At 41.0% G+C, this 19477-nt stretch overlaps 1 protein-coding gene across 1 annotated transcript; it reads right to left on the bottom strand.

Annotated features, from left to right (window-relative positions):
• Window positions 1-4321: 4321 nt before the first annotated feature.
• On the bottom strand, window positions 4322-13250 carry LOC119728474 (carbohydrate sulfotransferase 14-like). Its single transcript, XM_038200727.1, has 2 exons — window positions 12505-13250; window positions 4322-6455 (listed from the first exon to the last, which is right to left on the bottom strand). The coding sequence occupies exons 1-2, from the start codon at window positions 12967-12969 to the stop codon at window positions 5568-5570; spliced, it is 1353 nt and encodes a 450-aa protein (XP_038056655.1). The 5' UTR covers window positions 12970-13250; the 3' UTR covers window positions 4322-5567.
• Between the last annotated feature and the right edge of the window lie 6227 nt (window positions 13251-19477).

The following is a 19477-nucleotide window of genomic DNA, read 5'->3' on the forward strand; positions in this document are numbered from 1 at the left end:
TTCAACGGCGTGAGCTGATTTATTCCTCCTGGTTGTTTAAGCAAAAATAATTACGGAAATCGATCCGGTTTAATTTTCCACGATCGCAACAAATCGGCATGAATTGGTTGAGCCAATCCCACCTCGACTAGTGCCATTTTCCCCAAAGCATACATCCACCTTCTGGTAATTTTAAGAGATGAAAAAATTGTGCAACAAACTCTAATTTTTTATCTATTAATACATGTATTACGAAGTACAAAATAATTCAATTAATCTTGCATAAAGGCCTGTTAAAAAGGGTTGGCTTTTCTTAAGATGCTTGAAGTGTATACCGCACACTGTCAGACGACACTCCTTAAATCCTGTAATTTAGTTGGCATCATCCCTGTATTCCTTGCAACAGCTGACAATGACAAAGAAACCGTGTGGTTTGTGTCAGAGAGGAAAGCGAACAAAAATAGGCTGCTTCCTGGATTGGACAAGAACCTGTGAAATGAAACGGAAGTCCTAACACTTCAATTTGCACGGGAAGGCCTAGGTGTTCACAGAGTTCATAAGATAGCGCTTTAAGTCTTACAATACAGTTACTCATCCGCATTATGTAGTTGACGAATGCTTCTAATAATGTGGTGCTTATATAGCGCTTTACACCAAAGGTCTCAAAAAGGGCTTCACATTATTATGACCCCTGTTCATCAGGCCTTGAGACCAGTTTTGCAGCAGCTCGAGATCAGCGCATTCTGGTCTCTACCATCACAGGTACCCATTTGTACTCCTCGGTGGCGAGAGGCAATTATAGTAAAGTGTCTCGCCCAAGAACACAAGCACCATGTTCCCCGTCAGGGGTTCGAACCCACGTACCACGGTACGTGAGTCAAACACCGTAACCATTACTTAAACCACATTGTCTTGGTCACCGCCATCCTGGCGGTGACCTATATGAATATTGTGGACCCCATGAATTGTGGACCCACAGGAACTTTGCCTACAAGCTCTCATTGTGTTATGCACCGAGACCTAAACGAAAGGAGTTCAAAGAAACCTAATCAAGGAATCTGGTATAAAATTCTCGCAGCGCAACTTAAAGAATTGGCGACAGGGACAGTTCATTTTGGGCCAATACAGTCATTCAACACCACATACATGTTATGCATTGCGAACTGAAACTGAGAAAGGACACGATGGTGATAAATAACCAGAAGCCATTTTAAACATATCCGAAGAACAAGGAACACATAAGAGATGGAATACTGTGAGCAACTGATATGATCTACACGTTTTCATATCTATTTTGATGTGGATGGCAAATTCAGTTTTTTTCCCTGGGCATTCATTGCAGAACCAGTTCACGTTAAGGTTTACCGAGTTAGCACAAACCGTAGCCCACGTATGTTTCAGCCCCATAGACCGTGCGTGCATTTAGTTCGTCTTCTCACGCATGCGCAATGGTTTCCTCCGCGTCGTCGGCTTGCAAAGAGCGGTAGCAGACGACGCACTGAACGATTGTCTGGTTTTCATGTCTTAAAATGTATCCTTCTCAAACGTACTTAAAAGATGATTCAAACCAAAAATTATCAGTAGACCAAGTGAACAAAGATATAAATTGTCTCTACAGTGTGGTAACGGCGCTAAAAACCTTTTCAAATATTAAAAAACCCCAATAGTTATGGACAAAAAACGTACAAAATGAAAAGGAAAAAAATCTTTCGCTTTTGAGTTTGGTTTACACATTTTGACAATTTTCCGGGTTTACCTTAGATCAGCCGTAGTACCATCGGAAAGGATGATAGATTATTATCATTTTACAGGTGATTTGATGTAAGAAGGAAACCTGTAGCTTATAAAAATCGTCATTTTTCGAGTAAACCCATTTTGAAAGCTTCGTGCACAAATACACTGGTCCCAGTGCCCTCTGTGATCGTACTTGCATTTCAGGGGCGGGAACCAGTCAGTTGTAAATCGTTTCAGTTAAATGTATACATTTATTTGCCAACGCGTCGAAAGATTACAAACGGAGCGCCGCGCGCGGCGCGTTGCTAGCCATGTTTACGGGCCAGATTCCCGCAGGGTCTGTGTACAGGTACGTGCACACTAACGTTACATTCAACGAAAAAACGTATAACGTGAGACCTTACTTTTCTCATTGAAACGGTTTCCGACTTAAATGATATTTAAAAATCGCACTTTCCATGGCATCTTTTACCATTTTTCAGGGAAGACAAGTTTACAATTACTCGGCAAAACTGAAAAATTATCCCCTAAACTGTCGCCTGTTTTGAATTTGTGACCCAATATTTTCGTACTACACGACACGGAAAAACAAAAAAAATGCATCAAATACTCTCTGTTTTTTTGCGCTAAGGTTTGCAAAAGTGACTTTGATGGCCTTAAATTCCTGTCCACGTGGAAAGAAAAATTTATCAAAGTTCTTCGAGCGTGATGTTGACCGATACTTCAGTGGGTCAAACTGCGACCGCAGGCATCCATGTTTGCTGATTATCAGTATTTCATATTTTGAGTGCGCATGCGCGCAAACTAAATGAGCGGCTGAAACATACGTGAGCCCTATCGCATTCTCTACAACCATGGTATTGAATAACATGGTAAATCACTGAGAAAGGGTACAGGATACTTCAGTTTACATTCTATGTCTAAACAGCCCAGCCCGTAAATGTCACGGTCAGTTTTGGTTTCTTATTTTAACTCAAAGGCATCCGTGCAGTACAAACAACAGGTACGTATATACTCGTAGATAAACATGTACAAAATGTACACGCCTTTACGCTTGTAAGGACCAAAACCAGATGTGTCGCAGTTTAGTTGTCGAACCGTACCCAATACATGAGAGTAAATTACAAATAGAATGAAAGACTCAGGTACGAAATGGCACGTCATTAATACTCGATGATGTCAAATCCTTGTTTACAGCCATCTCAAAATACACTATAAAATTTGCCCCAAATTCTCATTCCCCCCCCCCCCCCTAATGGTCAATTCCGATTCCTAACTTTACACTTCGGGTCTCCACACTCTTACAAGTCCACTGTCATATTGACCCGGAATCTATTGGGCCTGGCACCTTCCGAGGCAAAATGACACTCTTCTTTGACCAGGAATCCTTGGCAAAAGTGCCATTCTGACACAGAACAGTGTCAATTTTGACCGTGAATATCCCGGTAAATTGGAACCCAGATTCCAGTCTAATCTGGCCAGGGTCTTTTTTTTTTTTTAAACTGCATTCTCAAACTTCTCAAACCCTAAATTCTGAATTCCATATCGTTCCTTAACCATTTCGCCAGTATAACGCCTGTATAGTTAACGGCTATATCTATAGCAGGGCTGATAAGATTTTGATAACCGTTGGCCAGAGGCGGCTGAAGAGCCAGGATTTGTTATCATATATCACCACAAGTTCAAGCTTCCCTTTCCTGTCTTGGCAAGACACGGACTCTGTGATCAATAATATAAGAGGATGACTTGCTGCCTGCTGATGAGTGAAGTCCGGAGCAAAAACAAGCGGTCATGCACCATGAACTTCTTATACACACATATAATTAGCCTACTAGAGCCCACGGGTCAAAAATCCAGTCACGGAAAAGACAAAATCACTGATTAAAATATTATTTTTGTCACCTGCAGATCAGGCCATTCGTTACGCTACTATTGAATACACAATGATCAGTGAAGTTGGGTAGAAGGTCAATAATATTATGTTTTAGTGTGTTTGTTGATGTTGGTGACATCACAAAAGCCAAAACAACAATTTTCGAAATTGACACTGTTTGTAGAGAAGTTTCAGTGTTCTAGTGTCAACATTTTACACGATGACGTCCTCATGACGCCACAGACGTATCCGGAAAAAAACCCAACAATTTAACAGAACATTGACAAAAACATCGCATGGGCCAGCAGGTTCGTGTCGACTGCCTCTGAATTTAACTGGTACATGTATATCATTGAATCCACAGCCCCTCACGTTTCCCTTGTAATCTCAGATTTGAACAGTGAGCAAGGATGATTAACTTCGACGATGGGCATGTTAACCATTATGATCAATCTTTCGAAGAATCCATTGAAATTCAAATTACTGGCGCCCCAGTATAACTATAAGAACAAGACGTCCACAAAATTGGGAAACCCACATGTCAAACTAATTTGCATTCTGAGCCCTGATACTGTGTCCATGCACGAGGTCACAGATTCAGATCTTTTGCATTACGTTGCACATAAAAAAGGGATTTTCGTTATGACTTATCTGTTAGCCAGATGTTGAAAAATTTCTAATAATCAACGGCGTTTACATCGACATATAAAGGAAATACGTTTTCGGTCACAAGAATTCAACTTCATAAAGTTGGAAGACATTTTCCTGTTTATTTATTAAATTATTAACTACAAAAGTTTCCAGCAACCAACAAAATTGTATGTTAAAATCACAATGCAAAAGAAAAGAACAAGTCATTTTTAACATTTTTAATCACAAGTGTCACGATCCTCGTGCTGAGAATACCGTCGGGCCAAATAGGCATGCGCCACAAAGAGTGCATATGCGTTTGGCCCGAGGGTAAACTCGGAATGAGGTGCACTCAACTCAGCACTTCAGACAAGACTCTTCTGTGTTCATTGTACACACTCACTTGCATCCTCGACTTTTTTGTTTGCATTCAAGGGTACTTAAAACTAAACATCACTACCATACCACGTCAAGACCCCTTAGTTAAGGAGAGCACTCCAAACTCTTGTCTTCATACATTCACCTGTCCTCATATTGATCCTTTTTCATTCTGCTCATCAAAGGAGAAACTTTGTGATGTTTTTGTTCTTAAAGAAAGAGGACCTACAATTTGGAATCCTTAATGATTTTAGTAGAATGCCTTGAGGCTTCACCGGCTTGTAATTATTATTGAACACCCCAAAAGCATGTACATTAAACTAGACAAAACAGGGTCTACACTGATTTGGGAAGTGCATGCCAATTAGTTCAGACGAACTCTAAAAAGCTATATACATGTGGGCATACCCCTTTAAGATTGACCCTAAAATTCCAAATGCTCAAAACGATGCACTTCTGGTCCTGAGTGATCTCTGGCAACACAAATCATTGAGGCAAATACTTGGACAGGACACTGGGACAGGTACAAAAATAGCGACTATTACGTACTAATATATAATACAAAGTAGCCTGAAGATACTCTTTGGCAGATAATTTCACCTTTCTTCGTAATCTGTTAACATGATCAACGAGGTGACAACACAGATATATGTCAAAGCTCAAACGATTGGAAGCCCTGTGTATATTCAAATTTTAGTGATAAAATCAATTTCGCATATTTATTCTGATTTTCTAGATTAGAAGAAACACAACAATAGTTCTCTTCAACAATTTTTTTTAGGGCAGAGGTCAGAATTCTCCGGAGGGTAGCGACAATGACATGGACTTCGACTTCCCAAATCGGAATGACCAAACTCTATCCGCAGTGTGACGTTATTTTTGAGGCTACGGATTTAAATTCGATGACTGTCGCTGTCAGAAAGGAAGCATGATGCCTAAAACAGGATGGACGGACTCAAAAAGATGGTCTCGGCTACGAGTCGTTGCTTCCTCTGGGATTAATCTCATTCTCCTCATTCTCCTCATCGTCGTCTTCGCCATCGTCTTGGTTGTATTTCAAGTAGTACTGTTTCGGCGGCGCATACCCGAAGGTTATAAAATCCAAGATGTACTTGTCCACGAACTTTTGGATGTAAATGGGGTCCACCTCGCTGATGAGAGCGTCCATTTTGTCCTGGGTGGTGGGGTTGTACCAGCCCTGGCGTGGGGGGAAATATGCACCTGTGTTCCCCTTGATCTTGTCTAGGACATAATTGGAATCCTCGCTCAACTGCTCGAACGAGCCTACGAAGTCATATTGCACAGCGCAAGGCTGGCATAGTAGATGCATGGGCTTCCAATGCTGGTCCATTTTTGCAGTCCCCGTGTCCAACAGGTACCGGACAAACTCCTCAAGGGTAATGTTAGTATCCTTCCCATCCCACTTGCCCCGGTACTTGTGGATAATCCTGGGTGCGTAACGCTGTTTGTACTGACTAAGGGCCTCCTCCCCAAATTTGTTCCTATAAGCCGACAGCAGCCTCTCCACAGGGTTACGAACGAACATGAACTTGTAGTAGTTCTTGATGCGGTACTTTATCTGCTTGGGGGTAAAGCTATCTAAGAACACCAGGCCGTTCTTGTGGTCCATCTTGATCTTGGCACCTATATCCTGGATAGTACCCTGCATGAACTTGATGACTCGTTTCCAATTGGAGCAAGCCACCTTAGGCACGTAGCAGTACAAGAACTTACGCTCGTCGTCCACGATGATTTGGTGGGTCAGCTCCTCGCGGGCTGTCCGGTCCAACATGGAGACGTCACTCAGTTGCTCAGCCTGACAGATTGAGTGGATTGTGTGGTTCCGAATGGATCTGATGATCTAAAGAATAAACCAAGGAAAGAGTTAGGGCAGCTGAAAGGTTAGATTTTATGTGTTAACCAATGGAGTGGTGATGTGTTGTAAAATCCAATCACGATTATCGACCTTAAACTTAACCTTACAGGATTTTAGTAGTGGAGTGTATGTAACACAATTCTCCAATTCTCCTCTAACCAACAGGAAAAGGATAGGGTAATACTATAGGCAATGACTGTGGTACGAGGGGCCATTACTGAAAGTCCATGAAATACACCTGATGTTGTTACTGTAAATGACTTGGAATAACTCCAACAGTTCTCCACAGCAATTACATCCGCAAACAAGATTCAAAACATACAATCTAAGTTAAATCCTCAACCCTTCAAACCGGAACAGCCAAGACTATTGGACTTGGACAGCAGCCAGCAAGACTTCCCAGAATCCTAGCATGTTATTAAAATGTACGCCCAGTCACTTTCAGATTTCAGGACCTCATTACGTTACCGGAAAATACCGTCTCCGTTACATTAACGAAACCAATATCATTGTGAGAGTCTCTGCTTATTCGGCTGTGCTGTGCAGAAATCTTCGCCAAGAAGGAAGACTTGAACTGTTTAAGGGCATACTATCCAGACTTGCTGAAATGTACATCAATGTTGCCACAGCTGCCCGACCACGAACGGGACATTCACCCGAAAACCTTTGAAAGTCCGCCATATTACAAAAACTCAATGGTGTAGAAATCACGTGACAGAAACGACACATGTATGGTGTCATTCAACTAATGTACTGTATATTCTTGCCAAACATTTTCTATGCAAGGTCATCACATTGTCGCTTAATTCATCCAGATGTCAAAGATGTACACGTACACCTTTGTCACAAACTGGTGGATTCCGTGTTTACAGACATGATGTTTACCTGAAGTGGGCACTCTCTACCCCTCACATACCTGGCCCTACACCCCATCCCTCATCCCACAGTGTATTAACACAACAAGTGGGAAGTCCAGGGGAGTCACGTTTATTAATGAAGCGATGAGAGACATCACTGGGACATTGTGTCACGGGAATGATTGTTGTGACTAGACAGGGGCCCCACCATGAAGACAAGGGCGACCTCATGGGAGACAGACAAAGGACTCTCAAAATATGACACATCTACTACTGGAAGGAGGTCTACTACTGAATGGAGCAATTATGAATCGGACTGCCGAGACCCGGGCATGAATTTGCCATATAACAACAAGAAGGAACGGTCTTAAAACGTTGGGGCTCAACTCCACACCGTGACTTAAGAAGTACATAAACTAGTCGAAAGCCAAAGTGCGTACCAAGTCAATACCCCTTGGGGTTTATGTGATGGAAATTCATAGAGTAAGGATTAATAAGATACCAGGAACATTTTACATACACATTTCCTCCTCCGGTCCACCCTCATAATTATTGTCTGTATGCCCTATAAAAACACGTCTGCATGCGCTCTTAAAGATTTCAAACAAGGAGGCACAGTCTAATCACGTCGGTATCTTGAAAATTAATGTATGTAATCTCTTAATGTATTTTGCTATAGATAAGCATAATGAAGTCAGTTCTAAAGTTCGTCTTCGGTACACCTACACTGCCTCCTGTCTAAAAATATAGTCAGTTATTATGCATGATGAACATATCCTATAGGGAGTTGAAGCGGTTGCATGACAAGATCATTGGTGACCGATCAGTTTTACACAAGTTTCGGCGAGTGCACGGAGGGGTGAGTGGACGGGTGGCGAACGCATGTGGCAATCTGTTGAGTAACGAGGAATTACAAATGGGATTTCGTTCGCAGTTTGTGTCAACATAAGGGCGCAGTTTTGTAAACCTGAACCGAAGGGGGTAAACATGACAAAGTTTTCGAGAAGTGCCTCCGAAATGACAAACAATTTCTTTCACGAATATATGTAACATGTGACATATTTGAATTAAAGGGCTATGTAATTGATTTAAAAAAAAATGCAATCCTCGAAATGTACCTTTGTGTTCAATTTTACTTCATATTGCTAAGTTAAGGGCGTGTTGGTGCCTCTTTTTTTGGTTTTCATGCTAATGCAAATTTCCTTATTCATGATCAAAACTGTGAAACTTCAGTTTCCCATCTGCTACAGCATAAATTGTCACCAGAATTTTAAGGGTTTGCTGCGGTTATTTTTCTGTTTTCAGTGGTTCACTGTTGTTTCAGTATACATGTATGACAGTAAGACAATGAGAAAACGTTATGCACAACTGTTTTCAAAAGCAGACTTGTGGGTTTAAAATTTCGAGAGAAAAACCCTTAATCTGAAGACTGTGTTTCTAAAGTGACATCACAACAACAGCGCCCTCAGTTGTCAGGAAAAGCATGAAACATTTTAAATGTTCAAAGTAAAAAAATATTTTACCAAAAAGGGATGCCTCATAGTTTTGTACATTTCAGAGTAGTGGATATTTGCTAGAAATATGACCCAGTGTAAAATTGATTTCATGGACCCTTTATTTCGTATATTTTGCAACCAGAAAGTGCCCGACCAGAAAGTGCATACGGAGAAAGAACCCAGTAAAATTCAGTCACACTGCTATCAACTGTAAACTTGAAGTTTCAGAGATGTTTGTGGCATAGCGCCATGTTTGTGGTAACAATGAAATATTCACACACGGGGAGAACTGTTTATGATATTGTCAACTGTTGCACTAATATTTACTACGAAGATGACCTACTGGCACCAAGTACTGGGGTCATCAGTGTGGGTCAAGACGCTGTTGAGTACTTTATCTGGCAATCACTTAAATAGCTCAGATTCCACTACAGCAATTATGCAAAGGTAAACTAATGGTCGAAACACAAACTAGAGAGCTGGATTGGGAACTTTCCCTGAGTTCACGGTTATGTGAATGACAGAGCTCGCACGAGGAAATAAACACAAGGCCGGCCAAAGATTCAATACCTCATGATCATTACGAGCGAGAGTGAGACTGAGAAACTTCGTGCAGTATTTGACTTCTGGCGAGATGACACTTTTCACTTCTGACTTCGAATTTATGAGCACAGTGGAAGTGTATATCTCTGATAACGCTTTTTGTATTGGACGATGTCACAACACACAACATAATTTATGTCACTGTAGAGTTTTCTCTTTCTCCTTTTTTTTTATGATGATGCCGTGTGCATGGAGAATTATTAGCAGGGATGAAGGCTGGATATGGATATAATGTCAAGCATGCGATAGGAAAAAAAATGTCAAGCACATTAGTCTCATGGCTCAGACCATGAATTCACTTGGACTTTTTCTCCCGAAAACTATTAACCCTCCTGCTATTTAAGAGGTCACAAAATAATGGTCACAATGTTCTTCCTCACATCCTAGCATGTTCAAACTGTTACCAAACCAATGGGGGTCTTGACCAATATTGACTCAAGTAATAACATGGCTCAGAGAATGCATGTTTTCATACGAGGGAATGGTTAATGCATGTTGCGCTCACCAAATCCTTTTCATCACTACAACTGCTTTCGGGAGTTTCAGACAAACAAACACAACAATACATGCAATAGGAAAAAAAACCTTCGTCATGGGCCAACAAATTTAGTTTATTTGTTGTAGTGTGGCATGTTTCACGTTTTGATAGTTCGTTTCGGGTGTACTCTATAGAAAACGGTTATAAATGTTTGACACTAGTTTCGTATTTTCATACTGATGATGGATGGCCTGGCCATACCCATACAAAGTGGTCAACACTTATAAGATCACACTGCACGATAACAGCTGATCTGCTGCAGTGAATCACAACGACCGACCAGCTTTTTACACAACAGTCCCAACTCACGTCAATGGTCAAACTAAAACTAAAGGCATGCAATAGCCAATAAAGTTAGCATCCACACCTCAACATCAATCATACACTGTATATATAGCGAGTGAATGCCGGAGACTAGTAGAGCGGAAGCCCATTTTCCTTGAGCAACTCTGCCAGAAATAGATAAGTAAGCGACCCTGGAGCCCAAGAACTCTCATTTCAGTCTCTGAAGAAACAATACTGTTATAAAGGTTTTGAGTTGAACCCTAACCCTGCTAAATGCAACAGAATGCGCCAATGGTAAAAAGTTGTTGCAACAATGCAAGTTGTTGCATTTAGCAGTGTCCACATCTGATGCATTCCACCCCTGAATTCCGTTGCATTTGGCAGGATAGGTACATGTACATGTACTTGGTACCATAGAGCTAGGACTTGGTACCGAGGCTGGCACTGCATTCTGTTGCATTTGGCAGGGTGCCTATCGGCGACTTGGGGTTGGTAAACATGAGTTTGGAACACGAACACGGGATAAATTGACTAGAGTAAAAGTCCACAGTTATTTTGCACACGGTAGGTATTAGGCGGCAGTGTTGTACTTGTAGTACTCGTTCTCGAGTACATGTTTTGGTACTCATAGTACTCGTGAAAACGCACTCGTCGTATTCGAAAGGAAGACATTTTCTGCACTCGTACTCGGACTCATGGCCAATCGATTGTAGGCCACTCATACTCATACTCTTGCAAAATCCTCTCCCGCAGAATAACAAAACTTTTTTTAGCTATAGGCCTAGGCCTATGCAGGAAAAGAACTAGTTTTCTACTGTTTGGCACAGTTAGGCTTCTACATGACCCATTGAAATTTGCTCCTACTTGTGCAAAGTACTCGTCGTACTCGTATTTGTTGTTCTATTCCTGGTTACGTGTATTCTTGTAAGTTTTCTCATATTGTTACGTCTATTTTGTACATATATGTATATGTTTTTATGGTTTTAATGTGAAGTTTTTAATGTGTATACGACTATATGTGTGCAGAACGAGGAGACAAGTTTCATGTTTTTACATGATGAGAATAAATAAATTGAAATTGAATTGAATTGAATTGTACACGTACTTGAGTAATTCATGGAAATAAAATATAGCCTTGGACTCGTATTCATGATTAAGTACTCGTACTCTCATACTCATAAACAACACAGAATTTAAGGCCGATCGTTTTTCCATAACAAGTTGCATCCGCTACTGGATTACACTAATTCTTTTTAATTGACCTTCGGGACAGGGGGACCAAGCAAATAATGAAACTGACCTGGATACTTTTTAGGCATTTGGTTCAATTTCTGTGGGTTGGCAAGTGAATGGAAACAATATTCATGCATCAGCATTCTTTGCGTATCTTTACGGGACGGTATAGGCGGTGTCGTATGAGCGAAGGTTGTTAGCTCCAAATGTACACCCTGTGTGTCTAAAATGCAATCAATTATCTTTGGATATCATCAAGATATTGTATACGAAACCTAGAAAGGTTTATACTGAATAAATGCACCAGAACCGCCAAAACACTGTTGCATTGTACATGTACATGACAATATAATCCTCTCTATAGATTTCTTAATCTAACACATTAAATTACAGAGACAGGGACACTTCCCCTTTCAATTACTAATACATCCGGGAGTGGAACGAAAGCTTAAGATTCTGACAGAAACATGCGAGACATAAGTCATGTATCTTGAACGGTCATGTTCTTGAAAACTGACTGTAAATATACTCTATAACATTTAGAGTGTGTGATGGGCAGAATTGCACTTTGACACATCGACAGTCAAGTAAAGTACACAACTGGAAAGATCTGGCATAATTATGCCATGACTAGTGTTCATACGTCAGACAAGTGCCTATCGAATGGAAAGATTGCATGAGCCAGCTCAATGGACATGATGGATACCCCTTACCCCATGCAAATAATGTTAAAAACCTCAACATTTTTGATAGAAAATTCGTCAAGTTTTACGTCTGTAACGGTTGTGCCATGATTATGTATTTGCTGGGAGTTTCAAAGTAAATTCTTGGTTCTTTCCCGTCATCTTTGCATTGAGGAATAAATTGTTTGTTTGTTTTATTTGTTGGCAACAGTACGCATTGTACAAAAGCCCATGTATACTGGTATGACAGCCTAGAATCACGGTAACACCACAGCGAGAAAGTATGATAATAATATCTTTTACTTTAACATGAAAACTCAAAAAGCCTTCTTTTTTTACCTGAGCTCGTGTGATATTTTGTAGCGTGTCCCCTGAGTTCCCCGAACTGTTCTCGATCTTCTGTAAACCATGTGTATAATCCAAGGTGGGAATTTCTGATGTCGGTCCGTTCCTGAGATGCAATAATCGAAGCTTTAAAGTAGTCTCATTTTCCTGGTGGATTCCTTTAGAGTTGTCCGCCAGTATGCCTCGTCTGAGCGGGCCGTGTCTAGTGCTGCTACCCACCGCCGCCGCCGCGGCGGGCCGATCCATGGCCTCCGCGTACTGCATCCTCCATCCCGTGTTCACCCCTTGAAAGATCCCAAGGAAAAACACCACCGTGGTGGCGATGGTGAAGACGAACCAGGCAAGGAATCGTCGCATCGCTTTAGTCGACATGGCCGGGAAAACGTGGCAGGCGCTCGCTGCTGCTCCCGTGAACAAGCTCCTTATATCGATAACGAAGCTGCCCTTGTATCTCCTCATTGTCACTCCATTGGCGTGATTACATTATATTTCGAGCGGCAGGATAATCCGTTCCGAGCTGTCGACCAGCGTAGCACTATCAGTCATTGTGGTCCCCGGTAGCTTGGTAGTAGCAACAAAATCATGGTATTCAATCAGCGAGCATGAAGTGGGTCAATATCGGACTGACGCCATGGTTTGTGGTCAACAAATAGTTACGTAACATGGATTTACATACATTATATTAAATCCACGAAGCATGAGCTCTGTGATCTCACAACACATTAGTCATTATCAGTATCACCTTCCTCTGTACGTAACACTGCAGCATTGTTAGTTTTGACTAGTCCTAGTTTTGACCTATAGCTCTATCGTATTGCAAACCTGCACAGCAAACTTGGTCATGAATGAACCCATAATAGTTGCGCTAGTACTTCGCCATAATACCACAGTAACCACACACAATGGCATTCCTGCCAAATAGGCGTGCGATGACCCATCAAATCCCAGCAGCTACCTGCTGACGATAAAACTCAAGTGGATGGAGTACCAAACTGGGCGAAACATCCAAAATCTATCGGTGATAACGCAGTCCAAAGTTGAAGTCGAGCCAGTATTACATTCAGTAGTAAACAACTTTAATCATCGTTTTATGCCTCCGTCGGTTCAGAAAATAACTTTGTAGTTTCTAGAGGAATCTGAGGACTAACATCCCACTCAATATAGGCCTACATTCGCAGAGTTGCACAACTGCATAAAATGAGGGTATTGTCAGCAAAGACGACAATCATCCAATGATCCAGGCAGGAGTTGAATTCAATGCTCCGAGCTGTTGTTATTGGTTAAGTGACCTGTATGCAAGTCATATAACCACGAAATCTAATCACGCTCTGATGACTGCAAATAACGGTACCGATGAGAAAGCACAAGCGTCGCTTCCGTGTGCCACCGCTTTTAGCCTGTAGGTTCTGTTGTGTTCAGACCAACCGACGGTAACGCCTGAACAGTTCATGACTTTGTGACTCACCGTTAGCAAGCTATGAAGCCAGTTCAACTGATGTCCCTTCAGCCCACATTTTCTTCAGTGATACACGATCTATTCGTTTATGATAGATTTGACGATTCTCAACGTAAACAAGTCGCACTGCACTTTTACTAAACAAAGTATTACACCATCCGCTAAACGCCTGCTAATTATGATATATTCTCAACTTCCTGCGTATTGGATTAACACGACAGCTTTTGCCCCGCACACGAATTTCATTAAGATCGTCAAGAGAATATACAATCAACTCATTCATATGGCTTGGTACTATTACAGAAATTGTATCTAAAGTTTTGATAACTCCGACCGTTCACAGCGTCATTTTCTAAATAAAGCAATGAAGTCTTGCAGCTTCAAAACATTGCACAGAATATTTCTGATGCATAAATAAAAGCCTACTGTCAGGAAGAGTAAAGGGAAAACCCAACTTGCTTCCAATCATGATTGTAGCCAAAGAAATACTTTGCAACGCACAATGCTGGTAAAACGAGAAACAGCAACAGAAAACCAGGACACTATACTATTCAGCTCATGTTCAGCCCATAAAGTTCGTTTGGCTAGATTTCGTATTACTTTGCATCCGCTTTCATTGCTGCATGAACGGACATCATATTAACATTTTTTCCTTTTTGAGAAAACAACTCCCTCTGCCGGGGGGTTGGCATCACTCTGACCTCCGACACAAACCACGCTGATCATAATACTTCACAATCTTAAAGAATAGAAAAGTTTCATGGGACATGCCCTGCATAATATTTCAGTCAGGAAAAATCTTGGTAAAGGCTTTTTGGAAACCAAAGACCCTGACCGACATAATGTGCAATCGACACTTGTATAGAATTTCAAGGGCCAGTCGGAGTGGTATGTGGGCCGCACGGAGCTACCCATGGGCCCATTTCATGGCACTCTTAAGCAGAAAACACTGCTAAACGAATAATGTGCTAAGCTTAAAAGCAGCTGAAAACACTGTCAAAGAATACACATCAATAAATTTTTAATGGTAACCTGTTTGCACTATGTATAAGCAACATATTTTGTCTAGGCTGAAATAGCTTCTGTGCTCGGCACTTTGGCCCCAGCTATATGACCGTACAAGTAGTACTACAACGAAAATGATGTAGAACCATGACTATTCTCTAAACAGTGAATGGTTACATTTCAAAGGCAACTGGAACATTTGCATTTATCCCAAAAGTAACTTACCGAATTATTACCAAAAAACGTACTACTTGGATTCAAGATCGTACTGATACTAAATACCCGTGAAATTATTCCGTCAGGCTTGCTGTCATTTAGAAGAAATAAAAAAGTTGGTGATTTCCAACGAGCAATCAATTAAATGGACTGACAGAGTTGCAAGTGACCATCATGAACTGCTCCTGAACTTGTTGAATGCCATTAAACATTATGCGTCAACGGATTTGCGGAGATTGGCAATAAAAGATCAAGGGTTTATATCGATAAAAAAACTAATCCTGATACCCTGCCCAACGGTTGACTTCCAATTCGAAATTAGTTTGCAGAATAATAAGTACAATAGATATCACAAGTACACAAAAAATACAAATCCCCAAAGTTCGATCAAACGTAATTAATTGCAATCTCTAAGAATCTAATTTGTAAAAACTTTCAAGAAGTTTCCATGCAAATAATATTCACTGTTAGTAATTTCATTACAAAAAAAGTTTCAAAAACTAATTTCCATTATTCTTAACACGCCATGCAGGTTTGGTTTCAACCGGTTTCGAGTTCAATTATTCGAACTTTCCTTTATTCTAGCTTGACTTCTACATTACTGACATCCTCCTGAAATCTAGTTTCCTCTCGTCTTCTCGGGGCCTCACAGTTTCAGTTTGTTTATTGTTCTATTCTAAACATTGTCAGAGTTTAGTTTCAACCCTCCTGGAGAACTTCCTCTATTTAATAAACAAAAATATACTACACACCAATGTTTTTTTCTTTCGAAAGTACACTGGCATAAAAAGCTGCGATAATAATCGAATGCCCTTTATATAAAAACATCAAACTTTCATAACAGGTGCATATAGTTTGACTCAGAACAAACCAAGTCACCAAACGGGACGGGACGGCCCTTACACACAATTCCTTTTAATGATTTTAATTGGAGCTTCCTGATAACGCAATCCTGCGGTATAAATTGTTTCGTCTTTTACCAGGAAAACCTTCACACGGTGCGGATGAATATGAACCCTGACTGGGACGACAACTGGGATGAGATTTCTTTAATTTAGACAGGACATTGATTTTAGTAAATCTAACTATGAGTATATGAGTTTAACAGCCCAAGATCCAAACTCTTTAATCCACGGTTAATTTTAGGGTCAAAATCACGTGCAAACTCCACAAATGGACACATATCCTCACATAATTATATATAGGTATAATGGGGAATCTGGATAATAATCACACTTGCCAGTCACTTTTCTTGAAGTTATATCAATATGAAACTTAGTCATGTTTGTGCATTAAGTGACTTTGAAGCTCGAACTTCTTTCCAGTTAAAAGTAGTCATGGTATTCGACTATAAGAGGCAAGATTGTAAACATGTTCACATAAAACGCTAAATTTCAATCAGGAGAATAAATTTGGTAAGCCTCACGCATCCGGATTCCGAAAAGGCGCCAAGGATATACGTAGAATGATACTGCCTCCAGAAAATGTATGCTAGGCATGCTATGTCTCGTCTGTTTGATAGCTTCGAGGTTTGGGTTGGGGTAATTGTCTTGTCAATTGCTTCAATGATGTAGGAAACATCACACAAATAAGATTTCGAGGATGGACCATCCTCTCTCATCACACTTGTGAGACTGCCAAACAAGTAATGATATAACTCAAGGTAACACCCTGACTGTCACAACAGACATGTCAGGAAGACATGGGGCTGATACAGACCAAACTTTACTACTTGACACAATAGCTAGGGAGGGTCTTGCATCAATTTCATATGAAAGCAGCCGAAGGCAATGGCGGCAGATCCCTCAACCCGTATAGTCATAACAGCCTGCCCACAAATGGCATTTCATTTTAATGCCTTGCTTTTCCAACCATAATTGAGCTTTCGAAATCGAACTATGCTTTACCTTTTTCTATTGTTACTGCGGATTTCATTTGTGCACTATTACCATCTGTTTATCGTGATTGGCGTTTCATGGCCAGTTTGCGAATTGACAGAAGGAATTGTACCCACCCCCCAAGACTGGTATGCCTTAACAGCATTCCTTTTTTAACATACAGGTCTTGCACTACATGTAGTTATGCACATGTTCAACTTTTCGAAGGCCGAACAACTTAATTTCTAAACTGGGTGATTGGATTCATGCCTCGAAGCTAAGTCACTTTCCAATCTATACCCGTTTTGGGTCCAAAAATGACCGGTACCGTTTCCCCTTTCATCTTTATTCTGTTGTAAAATACCGAACCCACTGAACTTGCAAAATGAAGTCGGTGTTTTGACAAAAGGAACCGGTAATTGCTGAACGCAACTTCTGATGATTGGGGTGTTGATGATTTCTGCGACCTGTGAACTTTACCGACGAGTTGATAAATGTCTTTGTTATGAGCCAGTTGCGGTTGGCTTCCTACAAAGAAATCCCGAACAAACACAGTCGTCGGTACCATCCCCTGCAATAAATCACTTTTGGGACACTGAAGACCTACAATTTCAACCAACAAAGAGTGAAGCGGTCCGTATCGCCTGTGAACCCGTTTGCTGTGGTCCAACATTCCGTCATTTATATTTGTGTCTCCGGTCATAAGTTCAGTCGTAAAGACAAACTTAAAATCAGGTTCAAAACACCGCTCCACTTAGGCCTAATTACTTTGTTCAACTTTGAAAATATTAAGATAAAGATCCTTGTCAGTTTCCCTTTGTGGTTTATTTGAAGATTAAAAAACAAACAACTACTACTACTAACAACACTACTTGTGTTTTGGAGATGAGCATCAACCTCATGTTAATACATGTACCGATATTCAAACCTAAATCTCTTTCAATGACCACAGCATCCATGTTCGATTAGACGGTATAGTCTTTGGCCAAGAGGTATCTGATATTTTGTTATGCGATTCGTTTTGAGCATAATGCATTTTGGAATTGTTATCAACAGACAGCTTTGGGATTGTTATTAAGGACAGAACGTCTTGAAACCAAGACTGTCACAGGGTCATTGCTATGGTGCAAGAAAGGGCAGGCATAGCATAGCAGAATGCACAAGAGGAGAATCAAACATGATCGATAATGTCATATATCCAAAATATACGGGGATACAGGTCATAGAAAAATAACCCTCACAAGACAGTGAAGCCTAGTTTCAGGCAATTAAGACGCATGTACACACGTGCACAAGACGAAGCACAGTTTCCCTCCAGCCATGAGACTGGCTCGAGTCCGGCTATAACAGAGTTTAAACGGGGGTCACCGGATTACATCGGCTGACCCGATGTTTCCGCAAGGGGATATACCCCTTCTGATCTGCAGGTCAAAATTTAGGGCGAGAACTTCCAAGCAAAATATGTCCGTCCATGTCCTTGAAACAGTGTTATGCGGAGAAATTTGCCCCATGCCTACTATACTGCCGTGCTATTTTGGTTCACGAAAGAAGGTAGACCAAAATATTTCTGTCACCGCCCCGTTGCATGAGGTGTTGAAGATCAGGATTTTGACAAGCGAGTGGGGCAAGTGGTGTTGGTGGCTGCGGTGGCTGTGAGTGTGATGATGAAGTTAATACAAGAAAAGAGTCTAAAGACCCTAACCAAGGAACCAAGATTTTCAAAGCTGTCATTCTGTTAATTAAGCAAAGGAAATGTTTTTTTTTTCAAGTACATTTACACGTACATGAATAATTTACATTGGTCAGCCGGAAGGAGGTGGTACCAATAGTCACCCCAAACCCTGCCTAAACCTCACTTTCCACTACTTTGCTAACTTGCCGATTTTTTCTTTTCTTCAAAAGCACGTCAAGTAAACATCGGGAAAAGACAAGCTCTTTGGACTTGACCGTATCTAGGGCCCTGGAACGGAGGACTACTCTTAATCTTACAGGGTCACGGTTCCTTATCTCTCACACGGAAGGACCCTAGGGTAAGAAGAACCTAAATTAAGCACGGCTAAAGCTAGCTGGACATGTTGTTGCCAAGTACTAACTATACAGGACGTAGTAGTCAATGCTAAAGCTCCCATAGGAAGTCGTTATTTTCACTTCTACGACCGTGCAGCATTTTGCTGGGCAGAGAAACGCAGGCTTCCTGAGATCCGACCTCTGACAACGCAAGGGTCCATGATCTTAGTCTAGAACAATATAATATTAAGTAGGACACTGACATAAAAACCAGATTCAAGAAAACTGCAATTGAGAGTTACGATACAATCAGTACAACACATTACAAATTATTTATATCGTTTGACATAATGACAGCAATTTTAAGAATGCTCCATGTAATGTGGTGACGTGTGGATCACACTCG

Source organism: Patiria miniata, unplaced genomic scaffold (assembly GCF_015706575.1).
Source record: "Patiria miniata isolate m_02_andy unplaced genomic scaffold, ASM1570657v1 HiC_scaffold_20, whole genome shotgun sequence".
Classification (NCBI taxonomy): Eukaryota; Metazoa; Echinodermata; class Asteroidea; order Valvatida; family Asterinidae; genus Patiria; species Patiria miniata.